The following is a 23933-nucleotide window of genomic DNA, read 5'->3' as shown; positions in this document are numbered from 1 at the left end:
TGTAGAAGGCACTGAACACCTGCACTCGACCGCCTTACCTCCCAGTGGGGGTGGGGAGTTGATGCTGTCCCCAGGCCTTCCTGGAGCTTGCTGGGGGAGCTACTTCTGAGGCCTGGCCCAGATCCTCCCTCCCCAAGCTGCTCTGAAGCGTGGAGCTCTCTATCTGAGAAGGAGCAAGGTGGCAGCCCAGGAGATGGACAGGGTCTTGAGGTTAGGGCCTCCAGGGGACTCAGCTTCTGGCCCCAGGGCCACTGGGGAGGCTGCGCCTTTGGCTGTAGGCTTGGGAGCCATCGGCTGGAGGGACCCAGTACCCTCTGCAAGACCTGAAGAGGCCCCCAATAACTAGGGAGGGAGGGGAAGGGACAAGACCAGCTGTTGCCCGAGGTGCCCTCCCAGAAGGTGTCACCTTCTCTAGCCCCCCTGTAGGGTACACTCTGGGCCTGACCTGTGCATGGTGTCAGGCACCCAAAACTTCAGACTGAGGCGTGAGCGTGGGGTGCTCCATGGCTGCGTTCTCACCACAGCCCGGCTTGGGGCAAAGTCCAACTCGGGGAGCTGGGGAGGGTGGCGCGTCACCTTCCTGCCTCGTGTCCACATTCCCCAGGGGCCAGGATACTGACCCATGTCTGTTGGCTGCTCCAGGAGAGGGCAGCCTGCCATGAGGTGGGGGACTTGGAGAGGAGCAGCTTCCACTGGCCACTGGGTGGGGTTCAGGTTTCCCCCGAGGGAGTCTTCCTTTCCTGTTCCCCTCATCCTGTGCTATAGATGGCTGCATGAGTTTATTCTAAGGCACCTGTGAGGTTCGTGGCCCTGGGTGGCAGCCTGTGTTCTACGAACCTTCTGTCCAGGCGGGTGGGTGGGCCAGGGCAGCCCTGTCCCCTGCCTTGTGGTCCCAGGCCCGGGAGGCTGGGCCCTTGTTCCCACCTGCTCAGATGGATGTGGGATGGGGAGGTGTCCCTAAGGACAGCCTGGGCCACAGCCAGTCTTTCTGGCCAACGTTCAGGCAGAGCCCCCAGATCCTCCTGGTGGCCATGGCAGAAGACAGGCAGTTGCCTGGCACAGGGTAGCAGACAGCAGGGCCCCACCCCATCTATAGATTGCTGGGGGACCTAGGGGCAGCAGGGGCCAGGTGGCAAAGGGAGAGCACAGCCGAAGCTGAGGGCCCCACTGCCCGGGGAGGCCTGGCCCTGGGCCCGCCTGAGCCAGTGGGCTTCGGTCAGTGCCAGGGATTGTCCACTCCTGGAGGCTTCCAGAGTTGGCGTGGGCTGTGGAGGCCCAGCACTTGCCAGGAGCTGGAGTCTCGGAAGGGGTGGCGGCGGCCTCGGCCCCCAGACCGCAGAGGGCTCCTTCCCTGTCCAGCATCCCGCAGGGCTCGGAAGAGCTGTGGGCCCCTTGTTGCCAGCCCTGAGGCGGCGGCAGGGAGGCCGGTGCTCAGAGCGGGCTCTCGTACCTGCTGGAGCTGGAGAGCTTCTCCCGCAGAGCCTGGAAGCTGGGCCTCTGCTCAGGGTCCTTGTGCCAGCACCAGAGCATCAGCCGGTGTGCCGTGGGCGGGCACCCCTGCGGGCAGGGCATGCGGTAGCCCGCGTCCACCCGCAGGAAGGCCTCGTGGTTGGACATGCCTGTGGGGAGCAGGACAGGAGGCTGCCGGGGCCGGGCCAGTGGCCACCTGCCCTGTCCCGCCCCGCCCTCTGAAAGTCACACCCCATTTCCTGCCGCCCTTCCCAGGAAGCTTATGGTCGCGCACGCGCGCGCTCACGCTCCACATCGCACCTGCGCTCATCTCTGATTCCCGCCCCTGAACAGCGCGGGCCCCCAGAATGGTGTCCAGGCGACGGCCCTTCCCACCCTGCCTGCAGCCCGGGACCCTGGGGGCCCGGTACCTGGATAGGGCGTCTGACCCCTGCTGAATATCTCATGCAGGAGCACGCCGAAGGACCAGATGTCTGATTTGATGGAGTATTGCCCCCGGGAGAGCGCCTCGGGGGCGGTCCACTTGTAGGGGACGTTGCGGTCACGGGAAAGGTAGACGTCCTCCTGCAATCAGACATGCGCTGTGGGGACCACCCGGTCCCTCGGCACCGACAGGCGGGGGACCAGGTGCAGCGGGCAGGTGTGCGGCGCCCCCGCGCGGAGCCTGTGAGCACTGGCATGAGCAGGCCGCACGTCACCACTAGGGGAAGACGGCAGGCCCCGCCGTGTGGGTGTGAAGGGGGACGGGAGGGTGGCCGGAGCTGGGAAGGCGGGGTCAGGACAGAGGAGCCCGCGTGGTGGAGCCCGCAGTCCGTTCAGACTCAGGAGTTCGCAGAGATGCCAAAGGAAGGCTGATGGCCGGCCGCCAGCGGACAGTCACGCTGAGCCTTCTCGGGTGACCCGCCCCACTGCCGGCCACCGAGCGGATGAGGGAAATGTCTCTTTCCAGAAACCTCCAGCTTACAATGAGGAAAGAGCTACGCCATCAGAGCATCACGCAGGCCAGCGAAGGGACCTGGACGCTAGCCATCGCGGTCGCGGCAACAAGCCCCGCCCACTGCTGCCAGGCCCCGCACACCTGCCGACAGGCCCCGCCTCGGGGGTGGGCAAAGTGGAACTCGGAGCTAAGGCTTCAGGAAAGGAGGGAGTTTCTCAAAAAGTGAGTTTTGAGAAGGCAGCAGGCAGTCTAGCAGTTGCGAGGCGTGGGTCGCCAAACATTCACGGCATTTGAAAAAATCTGGAAACAGCTCTGAGGGCCCGTGATGCCTCCGAGGAGTCGCCGTCAGGCCTCGAAGGTGTGGCTATGGTGCTCTGGAGCCCTTTCGGATGTGGGCTGTGCACGCTGCGGGCTCGGGTCTGAGTATCGGGGAGGGAGGGGCCGCGGGCGGGGCCGGGCGCCCGCTGCACACCGGCTGCATTTGTCTTTCACCTTCCGAGGGGAAGTCGTTGTGGGGAGATGTTTGCCCTGAGCTCACAAACCACGCCCAGCCTCCCCCTGGCCGACCGCGAGAAGTGGGGCGGGGACACCCAATGGGCGAATGAGGGCTGGGCCCCTGCTCCTCCCTGGACACCCGCCCGCCCCCTTGGCAGAGGCCCCGGGCCCCTCCCTTTCCACCTGTGGTTCCCCCACCGCCCCGCGAGCTCTGAAAGGTCCTTCCAGCAGCCCCCCAACTGCTCTGTAGGTCGAGGCTCTGGCTCCACGGCCCTGTATCCCACCGACCAGAGCCAGAGCCCTCAGCTCCCTGTCGCTGCTGGGGGAGACCCCAGGAATCCCCAGCTCTGAGCACAGAGGAGGACGCGCCCACCTTCCGCGGGCCTTACCTTGATGAGCCTGGCCAGCCCGAAGTCCCCCACTTTACAGATGTTGTTCTCCCCCACCAGGATGTTCCTGGCGGCCAGGTCCCGGTGGATGTAATTCTGAGATTCCAGGTAGCACATGCCCTCGGCCACCTGAGACGCGATGTCCACCAGCTCAGAGACGGGCAGGGCTTTCTCATCAGAGTCTGCGCAGGCAAAGAGGCCAGGGTCAGCGGAGCCCGCTGAGGCCACGGCCCCTCTGCCACACGCTCTGCTGACTCCTGGGCTCCGGGGAGGGGCTGGGGCAAAGGGCAGGTGGCCTGACTGAAACTGGGAGAGTGAGCCCGCCGCGACCCTTCTGGGAGGTCGTCCTGAGTCAGCCCAAATGCGGTGCCCTCCTGGGAGCCCACACTACAGCGATGAGAACTCAGACGTGAGCGCCACGATGCGCATCACAGCGTCGCCTGCAGGAAAAACCCCGAAAAGGTGCAGCAGCCCCCCGGCCGCGTGGACACAGCACACCCGCGTGGGAGTGTGCAGGCTTGTGCTCACGTCCCAGGAAGTCGGCGACGTGCGACGCTGCTCGCAGCGATCCAGCATCCGTCAGCAACTTTATATTCTGAGTTTTGCAAACATTGATACATGAAAATAAATTTCCGGATGCACGTCGCGCAGCAGAGGCCACTTATCCCGCGAAGCACCTCCTCGCCTTCCGGCACCTCTGACGCGGGCTGCAGCTGCCGCCTGCTCAGGCTGTCACAGCGTGGGGCTTGTTACAGACGGCGCGTTTGAGTCAACGAGCCACGTGGGAGTGTGTGCGCGCACACGTGTGACTGCACGGGAGCAGTGAGCAGGGGCGGGGGAGTGTGCCTGCGTGTGCGCGTTCAGTTGCTGGAAGGAGGGACGGCCCTTCTGGGAACAGAGGAAAGCAGAGGGGGCCAGGCCTGCGCGCGGGGAAGCCAGCCGGGGGCGGCCCCGCCGGCGCCTCGGGAAAACAGCCTGCCGCCTGCGGGCGCAGGAACCGTGTACTTGCTGGATTTCCTCACATTCCCGCAGTGGACAGATGCTTGTAAACAGAGAGGCCTGACACAGGCATCGAGAGCCCCGCGCGTGGTGTGGGGGCGACCTGGGCTTGCTTTCTTTGTGGGTCTCTCCCATTCCCTCCTGCGAGCCCGTGTCCCCTGGCCCTCCGCTCACCACGCAGCAGCTCCAGCAGGCTCCCCTTGTCCATGACCTCCGTGACGATGTACACAGGGTCCCCCACGGATGCCACAGCGTACAGTGCCAGGATGTGCTTGTGCCGGAGCTTCTTCATGGCCTGGATCTCCGCCTGGAAGGTGTGCTGGTGCAGCAGGTCGTCTGGGGCGGGGGGGGGGGGGGGGGGGGGGGGGCGTCCTCAGCCGGGGCAGCGCTGCTGCCGCCTCCCCACCCGCCCACACTCAGCACCCGCCCACACTCAGTGAGTGTGGGCGCCCTGCTGGGACGCCCCGATGCCCGAGGCCAGGGTGCCAGGGCGCCAGGGCAGGCACGACCTAGTCCCAGGACACCCCAGCACCCTACCTGCTGTCTCCGCCCCCGCTCTCACCGCACCCCAGACACCGTCAGTACCCACATTTGGTCAACACCCCCCCAAGCCAGATGCGGAGCTGGGACAACCCCCAGAATGTTCCCGGGGCCAGGGCTCCTGATGCTTCCCAGGGAGATCGTAGATCGACCTTTCCCGATTTCTAGTGATCTAGCGATTTTAGTGGTGTTTCGTTTACATTAAGAATTTAAGGTTCCCTTACAATAAGTGCATTTAGGTAAAAACGTTTGAAATCGAAAGGGAAACGTCACCGCCATACTGCTATAGGTGCCGCATGTGGCACGTGGGGTCGTCAGGGCCGCGGTCTGGCTCGGCCCCGCCCCCAGAGAGCGAGGCTGGGGGCGGGGCCGCTTACCTCGGGCGATGACCTTAATGGCCACGCGGACCTGGCCCTTCCAGAACCCTTCGAAGACCTCCCCGAAGTAGCCGGACCCCAGCTTCCGGCAGAGTGTGAACTCCTCCCGGGGCCTCTCCCAGTCAGCACAGTGGGGCAGGGGCTCAGGCTCGTGCTGCAGGGACAGGGCAGGGCGGTGGGGGCCCTGACAGGGGCCCCGGCAGGAGACCCCAGCTCCTCGCGCGGAACACCCCGCGGAGTTCCCTCCGCGCCCAGCAGGGGGAGCCAATCTCGGGGCCGCTGGAGGGTCCCACAGTGCAGAGTGTGACCACACTCCAGGCTCCCCCAGGGTCTGCCCCCTGCCCTGTCCTGCAAACATGTGCCACCCTTACCGCCTGCTCTGGGCCAGTTATAATGGCCCAAGTGCCACTTAGAAAACCCATCCGGCTGCTGGCCAGGGCACATGCCCTTGTCCCCTGGCTCCCACAGGCCCAGACTCGGGACGTGGCAGGAGCAACGTGACCTCTGCTAGCCACGGAGCAGGAGTGGCGCGGCAGAGGAGGGCACGGCCCCCACCCCAGGCTCCGGCCCCTGCCCAGCTCCACGGGACCAGCCAGCGTCCCTTGGGGTCCATTGCAGCCGGTCGGCCCGTCATGACGCCCGCCCACCCTGTGTGACCCCGGGGGTCTGTGTCATCATGCAGAGAGGGCCGTCGGGGGGCAGGGCTGCGGCAGGCGGGGTGGGGGGCGGCCCCACCTTCCAGCAGGGCAGGGTGAGCCGCAGGCCGTGGGACAGGCTGCAGGTCCGGTGATGGTCCACGAGCTCGGGCAGGCTGGGGAAGGACGCAGCATCGCTGAGGTGCAGCCGGCCCGCCTGCCGCCAGATCCTGTAGTGCCTCACGGTCTGCCTGTCCCGCACTGGAGTGGGGGGCCACGCGTGAACAGGCGTGTGCGCCCCTGGGCCCCGCCCCCCAGAGAAGAGCCGGGAGAAGGTGAGGGGGCGTGAGAGGGCATGCCCCGCAGGGCAAGGAGACACCCAGGCCCGGGCCCCCAGTGGCAAGCCGCCCAGCCGGGCCGGGCCTGCACCCTGCTCGGGGTTCCCTGGGGACGGCCCAGACACCGCGGCCAGCGGGAGGGGACGAGCCAGAGAGGCCAGGCTCCCTGCACGCAGAGGGAGGGTTAGGGACCGAGGAAACGCACCCGAGAGGACGTAGTCAGCGCCCGGCTTCTCGCTGGCCCTGATCAGGAAGGTCCCGGGCTCCGTGCCCGCGGCCTGCAGTCGGTGCAAGGCCTCCGAGCGGGAGATGCGGCCAAAGAACCACCTGGGGAGCCGGAGCCCACACTGACCCTGTGCCGACCCCGCGGCGACCCTCCGCCTCCTCAGGCTCCCAGCCCCGACCCGCAGCTGCCCTCTGACGCTGTCCGCGACCCAGGCCCCTCCTCGCCCACCATACACCCCGAGCGTCCCAGGTCGCTGGTTCTGGGCACCAGGAAAGGCCCCAGTGACCCGTAAGGGGTCGCCCCACCCTGTTGATGGGGTCGGAGCCACCCAGTGCCAGGGACATGTTGTTCATCCCATGGGCCACATTGTCCTGTGATTCTGTGACCACCTTCTATGGCCCGGGCCACAGACACACTGCTCCGGCGCCAGGGGACCTGGGATGGGGTGTCGAGCAGCAGGCTGCACACACGTGTGCCTCACCGAACACACACGTCGGCAGCCACGTGTACACACGCACCCCCACCACTGGCCAGCCCCAGGCGCGGGCAGGGCCTGGGCTCCGGGCGGCACCGGGGAACCTGCGAGCGCCCCAGCCGACCTCTGCTGCCAGCCACGCTGCCCCTGGTCCCCCAAGTCCCTCAGGCGCTGTGGATCCACACCCACTCCAGACCGACCCTGCACACCTCGGACCCTGTCACGCGCCCATCCGCCCTGCCTCCTTCCCGCTTCTCAAAATTGCTGGTTCTCAGGGCCTCCCCTCCAGCCATGCCTCCCCCCGCCCCCGCGTCATGCCCATCGTGGGAGCCTGGCTTCTGAAGCCGTCCTATTTCCTGCCGAGCTTGCTTCCTGCTCAGCTCCCTTCAGCGGGCGGGAACGGCACCCAGCGGGTGCTCAGTCAAGGCGGGTGAATGGTGAGGGGGACACGGGGATCGGGAGCACAGGTGGGCTCCAGAGGAGCCCCCCCTGACCCCCGCACCGGAGCTCAGAGGAGCCACCTCAGGCCGCTGCGGATGTGCCCACAGCAGGCTGCCCGTGGCGCTTCGGGCATCCTTGGGCAGTGCCCAGGGGCTGCCGCCGCCTCCTGGATGGAGCCCCCTTGCCGGGGACGCGGCAGCCGTGAGCGTGCAGGGAGCGAAGCCGGAAGCCTACGCCCCAGGCGGGCATGTTGCCATGGCCTCCTCCTCCTAACTAGGTCATGCATCTGGTTTCGGTTGTTTGAAAGGTGAGTGAAGCCTGCTCCCCAAAAGGCCCTGTCTCCGCCCCGAACTCCCACACAGACCCTGTCAGCCTCACGGAAGCCCACTGCGGCCTTTTCTGCCCTGTCTGGGTCCTGGAGCCATGAAGTGACCACGGGGGAGGGCCACACACCTCGCTGCCCCAGGCCCAGATGTCGCCCAGCAAAGCCCCGTCAGCTCTCCCGGGACCAGATGGTGGGGTCCAGCCCTGACTAGGTCCACCGAGCCACGAGTCTCGCCCTCCTTGGCCAGCCAGCACCCCTGCCCCCCACGAGCCCACCCAGCAGTGCAGGGCTGTCTCTCTGCAAACCCCGCCCCCAGCTCCTGAGGGGCAGCAGGGTAGGGGGGGCCGTGGAGAGGACGCAGGGTCACTCACGGCTCAGACTCCACCGTCTCCTTCTCAGCCAGGTAGTTGTGGGGCACGTAGCCCTCGGCCAGGGCCCTGCCCGCTGCGTCCAGCCGCGTGGCCCACCACCACTCATCCTCCTTCCTGGCCACGTGGAAGGTGTCCCCCGCCCGGAAGCTCAGCTCCTCGGCTGTACGGGCCTCGAAGTCCCAGAGGCCCACGTACCTGGGGCCCAGGTGTACCTGGCCCCGGGACACCATGGCCACTGCGGCAGCAGGACCAGGCCACCTGGCCTGGCCACCCGTCACTGGGCCGGCTGTGAGCACTGAAGTGGGCAGGGCCAACCCAACCGGCCACCCCACCCAGCTGAGGCGCTGGCCCACTTGCCTGGGCCAGGCGCCTCCTCAGCACCCTGGGCTCCACCCGAGGGCCGGGCAGCCCCCGCCTATCCTCCCACGTGGCAGGGGCCGCCAGCGCGAGTGGCGTTCCTGCCCACCCGCCAAGTGACCGCATGGCCGGACCTGAGCCGGGGCGAGGGAGGGCAGAGTGACCAGTCAGACAGAGCCCTCCTGGGGTCTGAGTCTTGGAGCGAGAGGGGACTGGGAGGGACCAAGGCTCACGGACCAGTCACTCCCTTCCCAAACCTCCGGGGACCAAACCAGGCCACAGGGGCAGCAGGCCCTCGGCAGCAGCTGCTGGAAGCCCCGGCGGGTGCTGCCTCTTGCTCCGGTCCCAGCACCCCCTTCTCCCCGCAAGGCCACCCCACCCACGCCCTGCCCACCCAGGGCTGCGGTGGCCGTAGGGTCCCAAACACCGGCCTCTGGAGAGACAGGAGGGGCCCGAGGTAAGGGCTGCGGGCTGGGCTCGGCCTGGGGCCTGAGTTATTTCCCCATTTGCGGGAGGGCTGGGGGCTCCGCCAGGACAGGGGGCTGTGAAAGGGAATGGCCGCTGAACCCCCGGGGCTGGAATGGCGGCGGCACAGCCCCGGCATCCGTGGAGGAGGGGCAGGGTCCCGTGCTGCTCACAGTCACAGCCGAGCGCGACCCCGTTCCCGCCGAAGTGGGGAGGGGAGGCTGCTGGGGGCTGCTCGCACCTGCTGGGCCCCGGGGACTCCAGGCCCCCTCCCCCCCTGTGCGCCCATACCCTCCAGCCTCTCGGCCCAGGGCCTGGCCTGTGAGCCTGTGTCCAGGGGACCTCGCGTGTCACTGGGTGCAGGAGTACCTGGGGCTCTACCTGGGCCACACCGGGAAGCAAGGTTTTGAGACAGCGCCCCGTCCCCCAGGGGCTCTGGAGCACAAACCCGCCCAGCGAGTTGCTGGTGAGACATCAGAGACGACCCCGCGCACACCTGCCTCCCCGGCCAGGCGCCATGCCCCGCCCAGCACGCTCGCCCCGCCCCCGCCCCCGCCCCCGCCCCCCGCACGGCCGGAGGCCCAGCCTCCCCACGCTGGGCTCAGCTCACGCAGCTCCCAGCAAAGAGGAGGAGCCCTTCACGCTGGCTAGAGCCCCTCGGGGCCCCCGCCTGGAAGTAGCTCAGTCAAGCCCTCCCTCTCGGCGCCCCCGTGCCAGGGCTGGGCCCCACCTCTCCCAGGACAGGACGGAGGGGTCAAGGGCTGCTGCTTGGGGTCCCAAGCAGCTCAGGCCAAACACTCCTGCGCTCACCCTCCATCTGGGGTGGGCGGCCCCTGCCTGGCCCTGCCCTACAGCCAGACTGCTCCTCCTCCTCCCTCGGCCCCCCCCCCCCCCCCCCCCCCCCCCCCCCCCCCGCCACCGCGCCGGCCCTGCACACCCCGCGGCCCCAGGGGCGAGAGGGCGCCCTACAGTCAAGGGGCCCAGGTCCGTCCTTCACAGGCAGGGCCTGTGGTCAGTGGTGAGGGCAGCTCTGAGCTGAGGGCGGCCAGGCGTGCCTCCTCCCCTTCTGTCCCCACAAGCCTCTGGGGCACGGCTCCCGGCAGAGGGCTCCCGGCAGGGTGGGGGGCGGGGGTCCCGCAGGCAGACCCCGCCGCTGTGCCCCGTCCTCTCTGCACCTATCCGGGGTGACTGCAGCTGGGCGGACGAGCAGCAGACGATGGTCGCGGCTGCCCAGCCGTGTTTGGTGGCTGTGGCTGTGTCTGGGGCCAGGCCGGGTGGAGTGGGCTCCCTGGGACGCTGCTCTCTGTGCCAGGCGGCCGTCACCCAGGCAGGCGTCCACACCCACGGCACTCGCCCTGCACCCTGCCCGACTGCAGAGCTGGCTCGGGACGCCCCCCCCCCCCCGAGGCAGACATGCGGCTCCCCTCACCTTGTCCCACCCCCAGAGAACCAACCACAGGGGCACCTGCCCCCCAAAAGAGCCAGCTGCCGCCGGCCGGCCCTCCCAGCGCCCCGACCCAGCCCCGCCATGGCCAACCAGCGGGCAGACGGCCCGTCAGCTGCAGCTCTGGTTGGGGGACCGAGGCCCTTGTCAGCTGCAGCTCTGGTTGGGGGACCGAGGCCCTTGTCAGCTGCAGCTCTGGTTTGGGGACCGAGGCCCTTGTCAGCTGCAGCTCTGGTTGGAGGACCGAGGCCCTCGGGTGGCGCGCCCCTGTGAGTGTCTGCATCTGTCACGTGTGTTTATTGAGTACCGCTCGCGTGCACAGTCCGCACGTGGCCCTGGGAGCCCTGCCCCCGGCCCCTCGACAGGGCCGAGGGGCTTCCGAAAACACTGGGAAGCCATGCCTCTTGCTCTTGACCTTGGAGAGAGTCCAGGGGGCCAAGGGCAGCAGGCAGGCGCCCACGGGAGGGGCCTCAGCCTGGGCTCAGGGCTCCTCTGTCCACGGTCTCCCTGAGGCCGCCCCGAACACCGGCTGAGTCCTGGCCACCCAGGCGGCGGCGGCCCCTCCCCTCCCTGGCCGGGTGTCCGCACGTGTCTGCCCCGTGTGCGCACGCATGCATGTCCACCTGGAGGCCCACGGCCAGGGGCTCTGTGGCCAGCGGCACTTCCGGACGACCTGGCACCCCTGTCCATGTTGACAACAAACACCGTCCTGGGGGCCCCTGGGAAGGAGAGGCCCAGCCGAGCCCAGTGCCGGTTCACGTGAGGGCAGCGGGGAGGTGCCCGCGGATGGTGCCCAGCATCCCCTGCAGCGCTGCGAAGGCCAGCCGCTCCCCCGGGCTGGCCTGCCAGCACGCCAGCATGAGCTCGTAGGCCTCGGCCGGGCAGGTGGAGGGGCGCGGCAGCCGGTAGCCCCTGGCGATCCACTGCAGAGTCTCCTGGTTGCTCATTCCTGGGGAGGGGCGAGAGGGGCCAGGTGTGCGTGGAGACGTCCCCCCGCCTCCCCCCCCGCCCCAGGAGGCCCGGCAGCCCACCTTCGTAGGGACACTGGCCGTAAGTGAACACCTCGTAGAGCAGCACTCCGAGGGACCAGACGTCCGACTTCTGGGAGTAGACGCGGTAGTTGGCTGCCTCGGGCGCCGTCCACTTGACGGGGATCTTGGAGCCGCTGCTCGGGGAGTAGACGTCATCCTGGCGAGGGACAACAGTGCCGGGGTGGGCTGAGCGGCGCCCGCCCCTCCCAGCGGCTCGCCGCCCGCGGCAGGGCAGGCGGCCTGAGCCCACGCCAGCCTTGAGCAGCCGGGCCAGGCCGAAGTCGGCCACCTTGCAGGCCAGGGTGTCGCCCACGAGCACGTTCCGAGCGGCCAGGTCCCGGTGCACGACACGCTGCTCCTCCAGGTAGCTCATGCCCTCGGCCACCTGGCAGGCGAAGTCCAGCAGGACGGGCAGGCTCAGGGCCCGGCCCTCGGGGCCTGCGGGCGGGGGCAGGGCCAGCAGTCAGGGGGCCGGCGTCTTCCCGGTGACATCCCTCTGTGCCTCCGGCTCCCCATCTGTGAGACGGGGCGAGGACGGTGCCGCCCACCAGGGCTGCAGCGGGCACTGCGGCCCCGGGGACCGCCCGAGGCAGGCTGCTCCGTGGGAGACTGGGAGCACAGAAGGGCCAGTGGGGGCGGGGGACACGGGGGGCTGAGCCGGGTCCATGCAGACCCCGTTCAGGGGCTGGTGCCACACACGGGGCCGCAGCCTCCCGCCCTCCACCCAGCCTGGAACCCCACGCTGACTGTCCCTCCACAAGGCCAGGCCTGGCCCAGACCAGGGACCCCGAGCCCACTGTTGGCCAGTCGCCCGCAGCAAGCAGGCGTCTGTGCCCCGGGCCAGCAGGGCGTGGCCGCACGCAGGCCGCGGCGAGGGGCCGCACTCACTGCCCAGGAAGGCCTGCAGGCTGCCCTTGCTCATGAGCTCGGTGACGACGTACACGGGCTCGCCCGCCGAGCACACGGCGTGCAGCCGGATGAGGCGCTCGTGGCACAGGCTCTTGAGCGTCTGGATCTCCTTGGCGAGGTCGGCCAGCTTCATGTTGGCTGAGGGAGGCCGAGGCGAGGCTCAGGGCCCGCCCCCACCACCCGGGGCCTCACTCACCTGACTCGATGACCTTCACTGCCACAGGGACAGAGCCCAGCCACAGGCCTCCCCACCCCTCCCCACAGTAGCCTTCACCCGGCTTCCTGTGCAGGGCGAACTCCGCGCGTGGCCGTTCCCACGCGTCCTGCGCAGGCGGCTTCTGTGGGGGCGGGGCACTCAGCGCCAAAGCCCCGCGGGCAGCTTCCCCAGGGGACCAGGCGTCCGCACCTGGGCCCCAGCACACACCCAGCCCTGGCCCTGGCCGGGGTGGGGGGCCAGGTGCAGAGCTCCCCGGGCCTGGCCCCAATCACTTCCGGGCCTAAGTGGCGCCTCTGCTGGCGATGGCCCTCCTTCCACAAACACTCATTACTGCCGGCCGGGCTGTCATTATGAGACCAGAGGAACCGGATCGCCGCCCGGGCCGCCAGGGCAGCTGGTCTGGGCAGAGCTGGGGCTCCAGGCCAGGTGCAGAGGGCTGTGTCAGCATCTCCTCCCACGCCCTCCACCCGGGGCCCTCCGCAGGTGCCTCCCAAGCTCACCCCTGCCCTCCGGCTGCTGCCCTGCATGCCGGGCATCCCCTGGGGGCGGAGATGTGACTCCTGGGGGAGCGGACCCAGCAGGCAGGTGTGGGGCCCCCTCAGACCCCCACAGCGGAGGGGCGGCCGGGCAGGCAGCCCACCTGGGCCACGCAGGGCTGCAGCAGCGGGTTCTGGGTCCACTTCCAGCTGGCCTGGTAGTAGGTGAGAGCTCCTCCAGGCTGGGGAAGCGACGGCCCTTCTGCAGGTGGAGGCTGCCGTCGGCTGCCGTGCAGGTGCGGTAGGGGCGGACTCTGGCCTGGGCCCGAACTGCGAGGGGGCAGAGATGGAGGCCGAGCACCAGACCCTCCCAGCCCCACGCCCCCAGGGGACCACCACGCCCCTTCTCCCGGCCTGCCTCAGATCCGGCCTTGAGACAGCGGCCCGAGCTGCACGTTGAGGGAGGGGGCGTGGGCAGCTGCAGGCCACAGGAGTGGCGAGCGGCCACGGTGGGCAGCTGTGAACAGCGCACGGGGCTCAGAGCGGAGCAGGCACAGAGGGACACTTGGCGAGTGAACGAGGCTGTGACGGAGTCAGGAGGAGGAGGACGGTGAGCGGGTGGGGGACGGACGCGGGAGCGGACAGACGAGCGGGCGAGTGGACGAGCGGATACGTAAGTGAACGGAGGCGGCGCGCGCGAAGGGCTGAGCGGACACTTGCCGCGGGCAGCGGGCCGCGGGCCCGACGTGGGGCCCGGCGTGAGCGAGGGGCTGGCACTGCCTGGGGCGCAATCGCCCCGCGGTCAGCAGCGTTCCAGGCTGGTTGGGCTGGGCAGGGCGCCTCCTGGGGACCGGGTCACCAGGGGCCACCCTCGTACCTGAGAGCGAGTAGTCCCCCTGGCTGCTCTCACTGGGCCGGATGAGGAAGGCCCCTGGGGCGTTGGCCGGGGACAGCAGCAGCTGCCGGGCCTCGGTTCGGCTGATGCCACTGAAGTACCAGCTGCAAAGGGCGGGCATGGTAGTCCCCGGGCAGCCCCAGCCTTGAGCGGTCCCTGCCCCACACGGTTCGGAGCCTCCTGTGCGGAGCAGCAGGGCTGAGCCCCAGCCGCCCGCCATCTCCCAGGGAGAAGGTGCACAGGCTGCCCCACGCCGAGGTCCTGGCGGGGGCTGTGCCTGTCCCGGCCCCCTGTGCCCAGCCTCCAGAGTGATCGGGACTGAAACTGGAGGGCTGATCGGGCCAGCACGGACCTGACATAGCCGCTTGCAGTGGCCTGTGTCAGGCGAGACCAGCCACTCACCTCAGCCACAGATTGTCTGTTACTCCTGCCATAAAGTGACCGCCAGCCCCGGGCACAGGCTGAACCTGTCAAGCTCAAGCCTGCTGAGTTCCTGTGAGGGGAGGGGGTGCACGGGGGACTAGGGGCCCTGATGATGCCGGGCGTGTGGGCTGGGCTGCAGGTGCGGCCTGCAGGACCATGGGAGCCACCTGGCTGGGCACGGCCCATGTGCCTTGGGAGGTGGATACGTGGGCTGGGAGAAGCCAGCCTCAGTCCCATAGCAGCTGGGACTGCCCGAGAGGAGGTGGCCTGAGCCAGGCTGGGCAGGAGGTCAGAGGAGTGTCCGTGACTAAGGACCCTGGCCAGCGCCGTGGCCCTCCGCACACGTGGAAATGTTCCCTCTCCTTGGTCTGCAGAAGGCGGGATCCTCACACCTGAGCATGGGCTGGGTCAGGGGCCCACCTGGGGCTCCCCTGTCTGCTCCCCAGCAAGGCCCGCCGTCCACCTGAGTCAGGCCAGGTGTGGCTCCTGGCCCCACCCCATCTCCTGTGCCTGTTCCCCGAGGCCCAGGTGAGGGAACCTCACACCTGAGTCAGCTTCCAGGGACCCGGTGGCAGGAGGCCTGTCCCCGAGAGGGAGCCGCAGACCCTCAGGGACAGCCCTGTGAGCGTGGCCCCCTCCCCCACCCCAAGCCAGGTTCTGGCTTAGGCCACCAGGGGGCCCAAAACATGCCTTGAAGCGAGCCAATCCAAGGTTGGGGTGCCCTGAAGAGAGGGGGCCGGCGGGCAAAGCTGTGCCGTCTTAGGCTGGTGGGTGCTTAGCCTGGGGCGAGGGCAGGGCCTGGCAGGAGGGGGCAGGGACAGACCCGGGAGCTGTGGGAGGGGCCTGGGAGCCAACGCCCGGCCGAGGGTCGGCTGGAGCCTGGCGCGGGCAAAGCCGAGACAGGAAGAGGTGGGGCACCGTGGGTGGCAGGCAGAGGCCCCGGGGACATTGGACGGGAAAAGCAGCAGGCAGGCTGGTGGTGAGGGGCCCGGGACTCGTGGGCCGTACCCGGGCCCTCAGACGGCGCCTGCGGGGTGGCAGGCTCGGGGGAGCAGGCAGACGTTCCGGGGACACACTGACCACAGAGCAGGAGGTGCTGCCAGGCTCCGCTCTGAGGGTCCCCCACAGCTCGCCCCACCTTCTGGGACCTGCCGGCAGGGAGCCTCTCGGGTGCGAAGGGGCTCCGGCGGCCCCTCCCAGGACAGCAGGGCAGTGGGGGCCGGGGGGGGGGGGAGGCTGAGCCCCAGTGCAGGGATGTCCTCGGGGTCCCCCACTGGGGTGTGGGGCCGTGGGCGAGGTAAGGCTGAGCACTGAGGCCCCACGTGGAGGCTGAGCCGGCAGGGACTGGGGCTGGTGCCCCCGCGAACGCGGTCAGCCTTCCGCCGTCTCCCGCGGATGGTCAGGCTCCTGGTGCGGCAGCCCCTCCCTGCCCCCAGCCCCGCCAGCCTCCTGCAGGAGAACTGTTTGTCCTCCACACCTGGAGTGCTGTTGCCCCGCCCATCAGAACGGTTGCTTGGTCCCCAGCATGGGTGGGGGCCTGAGGTCCCCTCAGAAAGCACCTCCTCCTGCCATCTGCAAATCCCTCAGAGACCGGGGACACTGATCAGTCCCCAGGAGGCTGGACACAGCTTGAATGAAGCTAAGACCCAGTGCTGGTCTGCAGCGGACATGTGCGGGACTCGAGACCAGGGACCCACATCAGGGCGGGGTCTGGGCAGCAGAGGAGGGCAGCCTGACTGGGCAGCAGGGCCGGCCTTTGCTGGCCCTGTTCACCAACCAGCTTCGGGACCGTTCTCACCCAGCAAGCTCCCCCTACACACACTGGGGCTGGAAGGAGGCCTCTCTGTCCCTGAGGGCCCTCTAGCTGAAGCCCCATCGATCTAGATGTCGGGGACAGCGATGGCGGTGACGGCCGGACTGGCCCACTGCATTCAGGGGAGACAAGGAGAGGGGTCACATCCAGGGTTTGGGTGAGATGCTTGAGGCCCATGGGCCATGTCCACTGCCATATGGCAGGATCCTGCCAGGAGCTGGCACACAACTACACCAGGAGGCTGCCCTGTCCTAAGAACCTGGGCTTGAGCTGAGAGGTCACCTCCTCTGAGGAGCCCTCCTGGAGAGCGCCGCCCCCTGCCTTCCCTTGGTGATCACAGACTGGCATGTAAACAGCCAGCCATCGGTTTTAGCCCCGTCCTTGCCCGTGGACTGTCCCAGTCCGGGGACGGAGGGCGGGGGGGGGGGGAGCCTCAGGCAGTCCTGGAGGAGTGGGTGGGCTTCCCCACCTGTGTCCACTCCCCGGACAGGCCTCTCTGCGAGGGTCATGTGCCCCATACCTGGCCCAGTGCCGGCGGAGGGGATGAGAGGGGCGGGCGCTTGCCCCTCTCTGACCCAGCTAACACCCCCTCCACCCCCTGTGGCCACCTCACCCCTCCCAGTACGAGGGGACATGCCATGGGCCCTCAGCCCCTGACCCCCAGAGCAGGTGGTACTCACGGTTGGTCTGAGAGAGTCTCGAGGGTGGCCCTGGCCACACAGGCTGTGGGCACGAGCCCCATGCTGGGTGGGCCAGAGAGCCTGCGAGCAAAGATGTAGTCACCCTCTTCCCTGAGGGCGTAGAGCCTGTCCCCGCGGCTGACACTCAGCTCGTCCACGCACCGCGCCGAGAAGTCACACAGCGCCCTGACCAGCTGCCCCTGCACCCGCGGGCTGCCGGGCTCAGCGGCGGCGGCGGGGGGCTCCGCGGCCGGAGACTCGGAGGCGGGGGACTCGGAGGCGAGAGGCTCCAGCCCAGCGTCCCCCTCGGGGCTGGGAAAGCGGGGGATGCCACCATCTGGAACGCCCGCCGGCCAGATCTTGTCCCAGAAGGAAGACAGGAAGGCCAGCCGCTTCCTGAGGAAGGGCTCCATGACCCCCGTGGTACCCCGAGCCCGGTCACCACGCGGCGCCCAGGGCCCTGCAGGGGAGGGGACTTCCGACGAGGAAGGAACTGGAAGGGCCGGTGGGGCGGGAGACGGATCGCTCCGCAGGGTCCTCGGAGCAGGCGCGCACAGCCCCTGACCCCCTCCCTGCTGGTGTCCAGACCCGGCTGGGACACAGGGCGGTCCTCCAGCCCCAGGCCACACGACGACCGCTCCTCTCCACCTCTTAGGCGGCTTGGGGGCAGGAGTTGTCCCCAGCTGCTCAGAGCCAACTGCGGCTGGAGCAGGAGCGCCCCTGGAGCGGCCTGGGGGCGGGTCCGGGGTGGGGTCTTGGGCGCGTCGAGTGGGCGGGGCCTGAGGCCGGGGTGGGGTCTTGGGCCGGCTGAGAGGGCGGGGCCTGGGGCGGGTTTGAGGTAGGGTCTTGGGTGAGCCGGGGTGGGGTCCTGGGGTAGCCCCTTCCTCCCCCACCCCCGCCCCTGCCTGGGTCCCCGTAGGAGGGGGTGGCTGCCCTGCCAGGCGGCCAGGGTGGCAAGGGGGCGTAAGGATGGCGCAAGTGCACCCCGTGCCCGCCCTTGACCTGAGCCCGGCCCTCAGAGAAGTGGGGCCGGGTGGAGGGGGAACGGCTGTGGGCGCCTAGCGCTGGAGCAGGGCAGCCCGCGGCTTGGGGGCGCTCAGTAGGCATGCGTGAGTGGTGACGTGGTGTGCCGTCTGGGCCCCTCCAGGCAGGGGGAGGCTGTGCCCTCTGACCCCCAGCTCAGGGGTATGAACTGGGGTGATGGGAAGGGCGGGGAAGGCCAGCACAGGGCATGCACCCCCTTGCTTCTCTCCCTGGACAGACCCGGGCCCCTGCCTACTGAGGCGAACTGCCCACTCCCCAGCTTGGTCTGTGCTCTGGGCAGACTCGGGAGAGCAAAGCCTAGCGGGCCAGGCGGGGCGGGGCTCTGGGGCGCGTCCGTGGAGGGGCGTGGCAGGACCCTGCCACAGGCAGCCCGCTCTCGCTCTGCACAGAAGCCTCCCCCAGCCAAGCCCCTCAGCATCCGGGGAGATCACAGATGGCTGCAGACCCCTTTTCCACACTCTGCCGACACCCAAAGATACACGGTCCACGACCCCATAAACAGGCGTGACGGCTGTCTGTCCACCTGTCCCCAAGAGGCAGCAGACCCCTCTCTCTGCAACACACCCCCTGGGGCTCCCCGTGCACACACCCGGGGGAGCAGCTTGTACAATTTGCAAACTCTGATGTGGCAGCCATGCGGTGGGCTGGAGGGGTCAGGAGTCCCAGGGGAGGCCCATTGTGGGGGAGGGGCGCATTTACTTCCACAGAATTGGGGGTGCCGGGAAGGCTGGCAGCTCCTGCCCACCACCTGCTCCCCGGAGTGCGAGTCTGGGTTTTTGCAGACAGACACTCTAAAACCTTCGAGGTACATGGCATCTAGGAAGCCAGGCCTCCCACCCATGAGGCTGCAGGGAGGCGTCCTCAGGCCACAGTGAAGCCTTTTAGTGGTGACCAAGCTCCTGGCCAGCACTCAGGACACAGGATGTGTTCCTCCCAGAGACGCCCCAGAGCCACAAAGCCAAACGGCCCCGCCTGAGGCCCCAATACACCCTCTGGTGGTCAGGGAAGGCGAGGAGTGCCCTACGGCCTCTGCCTTCCAGCCGGGGCAGGCCTCCTCCGTGGGCCTCCCCAGACGCAGTGCTGTGTGGGGAGACTCCCCGTGGCAGGTCTGGATGCAGTCAGATGAGGGGGTGCGAATCCCACTCTCAGACTCTAGCCATCTGGCAAGATGCTGACTGCTCTGTGCCTCGGTTTCCCCACCTGTGGGAGCACCAAGCTCATGCCGGCATAGCGAAGACTCGGACCAGATCTGCTGGGGAGGGGAGGGGTCTTCCCCGGCAATCAGGATGGGCCCTGCAGCCCGGCATCCCCACGCATGGCCTAGTGTGTGTAGCAGGCACACAGCGGGTGGGGGTCTCTGGTCGAAGTGACTCCCCTCTCCCCGGGGGCTGCGACCTCACCACGCCAGGCTCGCTACCCTCAGCACCCAGGGCTGCTCAGCCTGCCAAGGGCAGCACCGTCCACTGGCTGCAGACAGTCGGGCGAGGCAGAGAACAGGCTTGTGCCTTGGAACGGGGCTCATGGCCGACGGATGCTGGACGGTGGTCCCTGAGGCCCCCCCACAGAGGGCCTTGTCCACACGACGCTCCCCAAGGGCCCCATCACAGAGAGGGAGGAGCCCTGTGGACAGAGGCGTGGAGGCTGGCGGAGGGCCCGCACGCAGTGCGCTCGTCTCAGAGTTAAACATTTAATTAAAATTAGCTGAGGAACAAGAAATAGCAAAAAGGGGACAGGGCCATGAAGGTGGCCAAGGTCCAGGACATGCCTTGCCCTGGAAGGGGGGCTGCCACGCCCCCGGCCCACTCCGTGGGTGGGCCACGGGGCTGGGCTCTTCCTCTGCTTTCCACCCCTCCCTTTCCGGTGCCAGCCTCCCCCAAGCCTCACACAGCACCTTTTCTGAACAGCCCCGCCCTTGTCCCCCGACCCTAGACCCTAAGCAGCTGCAGCAGCTCTCACGTGTTGAGCAGAAGCCCAGGGTGGGGCAGGGCGACACGGCCCCCCGGCCCTGTAGGCTCCCTCCCTGGGGAGGTGGGGGGGCGTGCTGAGCTCAGGCCGGTGGGCACCTGGCCCTGGGAAGACCTCACCCAGGATAGCGTCACCAAGGCCGGCGGGGGCGGGGGGCGGGGGGGGGTGGTGGGTGGGGGTGGGTGCGTGGGTGGGGAGGCTCTGGCCACAGAACAGACTGGGAGGGGAGCTCAGAGACACGCCCCACCCCGACCCGCCCGCGTGAGGAGTCAGGGTCCGCCAGGGGCGCGCCCCGCCTCTGCGTCCTCCTTGCCCTGGGTGTCGCACCGACCAGTGCTGGTGGGGGCCCCGCGCTGGCTGAGAGGTCCCGGAGGTCCTGCTCCCTGCGGGAGCGGCTCCGGAGGCTGAGAGCACCTCTCGGGGGGGCTCCCTGGAGCTGCGGGCACCCCCTTCGTCCAGGCCTGGACCCGCGGCCCGGAGGAAGCCCGCTACTGGCAGGGCGGTGCTCCTCTCCCTGCCGTCGCCCCCAGGTGTCGAGCAGCACCCGCCTGCCAGTTCCCGAGGGCACTGCCTCTCGCCGGCTCCACCGTGGCGTTCCCTGAGCAGCGAGACCCCATTCCGAAGCCAGGCCGGGCGGGACGGGCGTCCCGCCCACGCAGAGGGGCAGCCGGCCCCAGTTTACTCCTCTCGCAGAACCCCACTGCTTAGCTTTGGGACCACCCGCGGTGGCCCCCAGGTCGGGGCGCCCCTGGGTCCCGAGGGAAAAGGGCGAAGCCCGTGAACAGTTCCGTCCGCGCTGAGACCCAGCGGTTCCCTCCGTCGTCGGGGCCCTGGGACCACAGAGCGAGCCGCCGCCTTCTTCCGCAGCCCCCCAAGTCCCGGGGCCCGACGGGACGGGGTCTTCCCGCGACGCCCTGAGCGCCGGCCCCCTGCCCCCACCCCTAGACCGGGTGGGGCGTCACAAAAGCCCGCGCTCCCCATGGCAACCCGCTGGACGCCCCGGCCGAAGCCGGGCGCCCTGCTCTGCGGCACAGTCGGCCGCGAAGCTCCGCCCGGAGGCAGGGCAGGTGGGTCGGGCCTGTGGGGCCGGGGCGTGACCGAGCGGTGCGGGGCGGCGGCGCGCGGCCGGGGCTCCGGGGGGCGGGCCCAGGGTGTCGGGAGGGCGGGTCGCCCCGCCGCCCCTTCCCAGAGCTCGCCCCCGCCCCTCTGGGCTTTTCCGGCGGACGCGGCTGGCGACAGGAAACGTTCTTGACCCGCGGTCAGATCCAGCGGCCAGAGCGGGACCTGGGCCTGAGGGTCCTGGCCTCGGCCCTGCCCTTCAACCTCGGGCACACACCCTGCTGTGCCCAGGGCCTGGTCTGGCTCCTCTGGCCCAGCGAGGTCGGGGCTGGCCTTCCGGGAGGGAGGCCGACTCTCCTGAATCTTACTCTGCCACTTAGAGGTGCCTTCTTGGGCAAGTCGCTGGAACTACTGGCTGTCTTTGCAGTTAACCCCCACCCCGGGACCCGGGACAGCAGCTCCGCATGCTGGCTCCTTCTCCAAGGACCCCAGCTCGCAGGGCCAGTCCTTGTGTACTCGTGGCCGGCCCCAGTGGGGCCTGGGACCACAGCTGCTCCCAGCCGTGCGGTGCACCGGCTGCCCCCCACTGACGCCGGAGCTGGGCACCGGGGCGGGGAGCAGCGTGGCACAGGTGGGCCTGACCCAGGCTCAGCGGCGCCTGAGCCTGGACTGAGGGCGAGGGGCAAAGCATCGCAGCCTCGGGCGCCCAGCCCCTGAGGCACTCCTGTCACAGGCTGTCCTGCGGACACAGCCCACCAGGGGCCCGGTGACCACGACTATCCCTCCACCGAGGCCTGGGCCACCCTGCCTCCCTCGCTGGCCCCGGCTGCCACCTGGACAGTCTTTGGTCGAGCGGGGCTCTCTGCTCTGGGCCTGCTGCGAGGTGCGGAGGGTCGCTGGGCTGTGGTGTCCCCAAGCGGGGTGCAGTGCTGCTCACAGAGTCGCACTGAGTCTTCTCAGGAGCCCTGAGGAGCACGTCACCCCGTGTCGAATGGGGAGCCAGGCCTGTCAGGGGCTGTCAGTCTGGCCCCAGAGTCCAGGGTCCCTGCCCTCACCACTGTCCTCAGGAGTGCTCGCCCCGGGTGCCCCTCGCTCACCCGAGCTGCAGACTGCCCGCTCGGCCTCCAGGCCCCTCCCCACCTGCTCCTCCCCGCGGGAACGACAGAGGGTCTGGCGTAGGGGCCCACAGGCCTGAGTCGCCCCGAGCGAGCCCAGGGCAGGCAGCAGAGGCCAGCCGACTCTGCCCACTCACATCCACTCCCCACCCTCCCCTCTCAGACGATGAACTTCCAGGTGACAGGCCTGGGCCTGGACAGGATGAAGCTGGACAGTCCCCAGTCCTTCCTGGACCAGGAGGAGGCAGAGGAGGCTGAGGACCGGCAGCTGCTGGAGCCCGAGGCCTGGACGACCTACACGGAGCGCCGCAACGCACTGCGTGAGTTCCTGACCTCCGACCTGAGCCCCCAGCTGCTCCGGCGCCACCACGCCCGCGTGGAGCTGCTCAGGAAGTGCTCCTACCACATCGAGATCCTCCCCAAGCACCTGGCGCTGGGCGACCAGAACCCGCTGGTGCTGCCCCACACCGTCTTCCAGCTCATCGACCCCTGGAAGTTCCAGCGCATGAAGAAGGTGGGCACCGCCCAAACCAAGATCCAGCTGCTGCTGCTGGCCGACCTGCTGGAGCAGCTGGATCGCGGCCGCGCCGAGCTGGACGCGCTGCTCGAGTCGCCTGACCCGCGGCCCTTCCTGGCGGGCTGGGCGCTCGTGGAGCAGCGGCTGGCAGGCCTGTCCGCCGTCATGGACAGCTTCCTGGCCATGATGGTGCCCGGCCGCCTGCACATCAAGCACCGCCTGGTGTCTGACATCGGCGCCACCAAGATCCCGCACATCCGGCTCATGCTCAGCACGAAGACGCCCGTCATGTTCGACCGCAAGGAGTCGGTGGCGCACCGGGACTGGGTCGCCCTGCGCTGGTTTGTCACCGTCCAGCCGGCGGCGGCCGAGCAGTTTGAGCTGCGCTTCAAGCTGCTGGACCCTCGGACACAGCAGGAGTGCCTGCAGCGCGCCATCATCCCCGTGGCCGCCTGCACGTTCGACGTGCACAACCTGCTGCCCAACCGCGTCTACAAGTTCACCATCAAGAGGGCGGAGAGCTACACGCTGGTGTACGAGCCCTGGCAGGACAGCCTCACCCTGCAGACCCGGCCCGGGGCCCCCGACGGGCCTGCCCCTGGGCGGCTGGGCAAGCCGGGCCGCCCCTGACCACAGCTTCCCAGAGACGATTTTCTAATATTTATCCATTAATAAAGAGGAGTTTACACACACACACACACACACACACACGCTTAGACAACCTCCTTCTGTCCGCGGGCGGTGGCTGCCACCCCAGCGCTGTCCCCGAGTCGGCCCAGCCCGACCACGAGCCCCCGGCCCCCTCAGCTCCTGCTCCCTTTTCTGGGGGAGGGGGTCCGAGCTGGACCTCCCAGGGCAGCTGACGCCTGGAGTGGGCCTGGGGCCAGGGACTCGAGCTTCGTGCTGAGTCCTGCCGGTCCATCCCAGAGAGGGGCAGGCTCTCCCGTCACGGAGACAGGTGCGTGTGAGAGGTGAGTGCGCTGTGCTGGCCGCCTCACAGCATGATGGCGTCCCAGGTGGCTCGGGGCTCCGCCCCCAGCTCAGCTGCGCCTCGCTCAGTCCCTCAGGCCCCGAGGCTGATCAGTCCCTCAGGCCCCGAGGCTCGGGCTGCCCCTGCGGCCCCACTCTGCACACAGCCGCCCTCCCCCAGTCCAGCCCAGCTTCCCACTTCCACGCCGCTGCCTGCGGGAAGCCCTCCCCGACTCCAGGCAGGAGAGGTCCTAACTCCCTGCCTCAGCTCCTTTTCATGAGATAGGGTCAGGTCTGCAGGTGCTTTTACCCAGGTGGGGCGCACCGGCTCACGCCCGGCCTCCGTGGGCCTGTGGGACACGAAAGCCCTGGGGACCCCCTTTCCCTCCGACGTCTCTGTGAGCTCCAGACCCATCTGATACCCGCCATGCCTTCCTCCCAGCTTGCAATGGAGGCGCTGGGGGCTCAGCCCTAAACGAGCAGAATGCTGAACAGCCCAGGTCAGCCCCTGGCGGCATGCGGTGCCCAAGCGTCCT

The 23933-nt window shown here is 68.9% G+C and overlaps 3 protein-coding genes across 4 annotated transcripts; 1 reads left to right on the top strand and 2 right to left on the bottom strand.

Moving 5' to 3' along the window:
• Positions 1 to 97: 97 nt before the first annotated feature.
• On the bottom strand, positions 98 to 8684 carry PTK6 (protein tyrosine kinase 6). 2 transcript variants are annotated; one of them, XM_016136114.2, is made up of 8 exons: positions 8019 to 8684; positions 6386 to 6507; positions 5943 to 6103; positions 5208 to 5361; positions 4465 to 4626; positions 3292 to 3473; positions 1881 to 2034; positions 98 to 1619 (listed from the first exon to the last, which is right to left on the bottom strand). In XM_016136114.2, the coding sequence occupies exons 1-8, from the start codon at positions 8246 to 8248 to the stop codon at positions 1432 to 1434; spliced, it is 1353 nt and encodes a 450-aa protein (XP_015991600.1). In that variant the 5' UTR covers positions 8249 to 8684; the 3' UTR covers positions 98 to 1431. The 2 variants fall into 2 exon arrangements, with proteins under 2 accessions (XP_015991600.1, XP_036085059.1); XM_036229166.1 differs by having other exon boundaries at positions 5943 to 6507.
• Positions 8685 to 10436: 1752 nt separating this feature from the next.
• SRMS (src-related kinase lacking C-terminal regulatory tyrosine and N-terminal myristylation sites) lies at positions 10437 to 17393 on the bottom strand. Its single transcript, XM_016146189.2, is given in 9 exon segments — positions 10437 to 11233; positions 11316 to 11472; positions 11605 to 11753; positions 12204 to 12362; positions 12421 to 12562; positions 13082 to 13149; positions 13152 to 13247; positions 13795 to 13916; positions 16729 to 17393. Coding segments are annotated over 9 exon segments (1500 nt in total). The 5' UTR covers positions 17142 to 17393; the 3' UTR covers positions 10437 to 11039.
• A 3575-nt stretch (positions 17394 to 20968) lies between these two features.
• On the top strand, positions 20969 to 23122 carry FNDC11 (fibronectin type III domain containing 11). The gene has a single exon (XM_016146200.2). The coding sequence runs from the start codon at positions 22078 to 22080 to the stop codon at positions 23056 to 23058; it is 981 nt and encodes a 326-aa protein (XP_016001686.1). The 5' UTR covers positions 20969 to 22077; the 3' UTR covers positions 23059 to 23122.
• Positions 23123 to 23933: the final 811 nt, after the last annotated feature.

The sequence above is a fragment of the Rousettus aegyptiacus genome, unplaced genomic scaffold, assembly GCF_014176215.1.
Source record: "Rousettus aegyptiacus isolate mRouAeg1 unplaced genomic scaffold, mRouAeg1.p scaffold_m13_p_12, whole genome shotgun sequence".
In the NCBI taxonomy this organism is placed as follows: Eukaryota; Metazoa; Chordata; class Mammalia; order Chiroptera; family Pteropodidae; genus Rousettus; species Rousettus aegyptiacus.
Note: the sequence above shows the minus strand (reverse complement) of the source record. Positions and strands in the feature narration are given on the sequence as shown.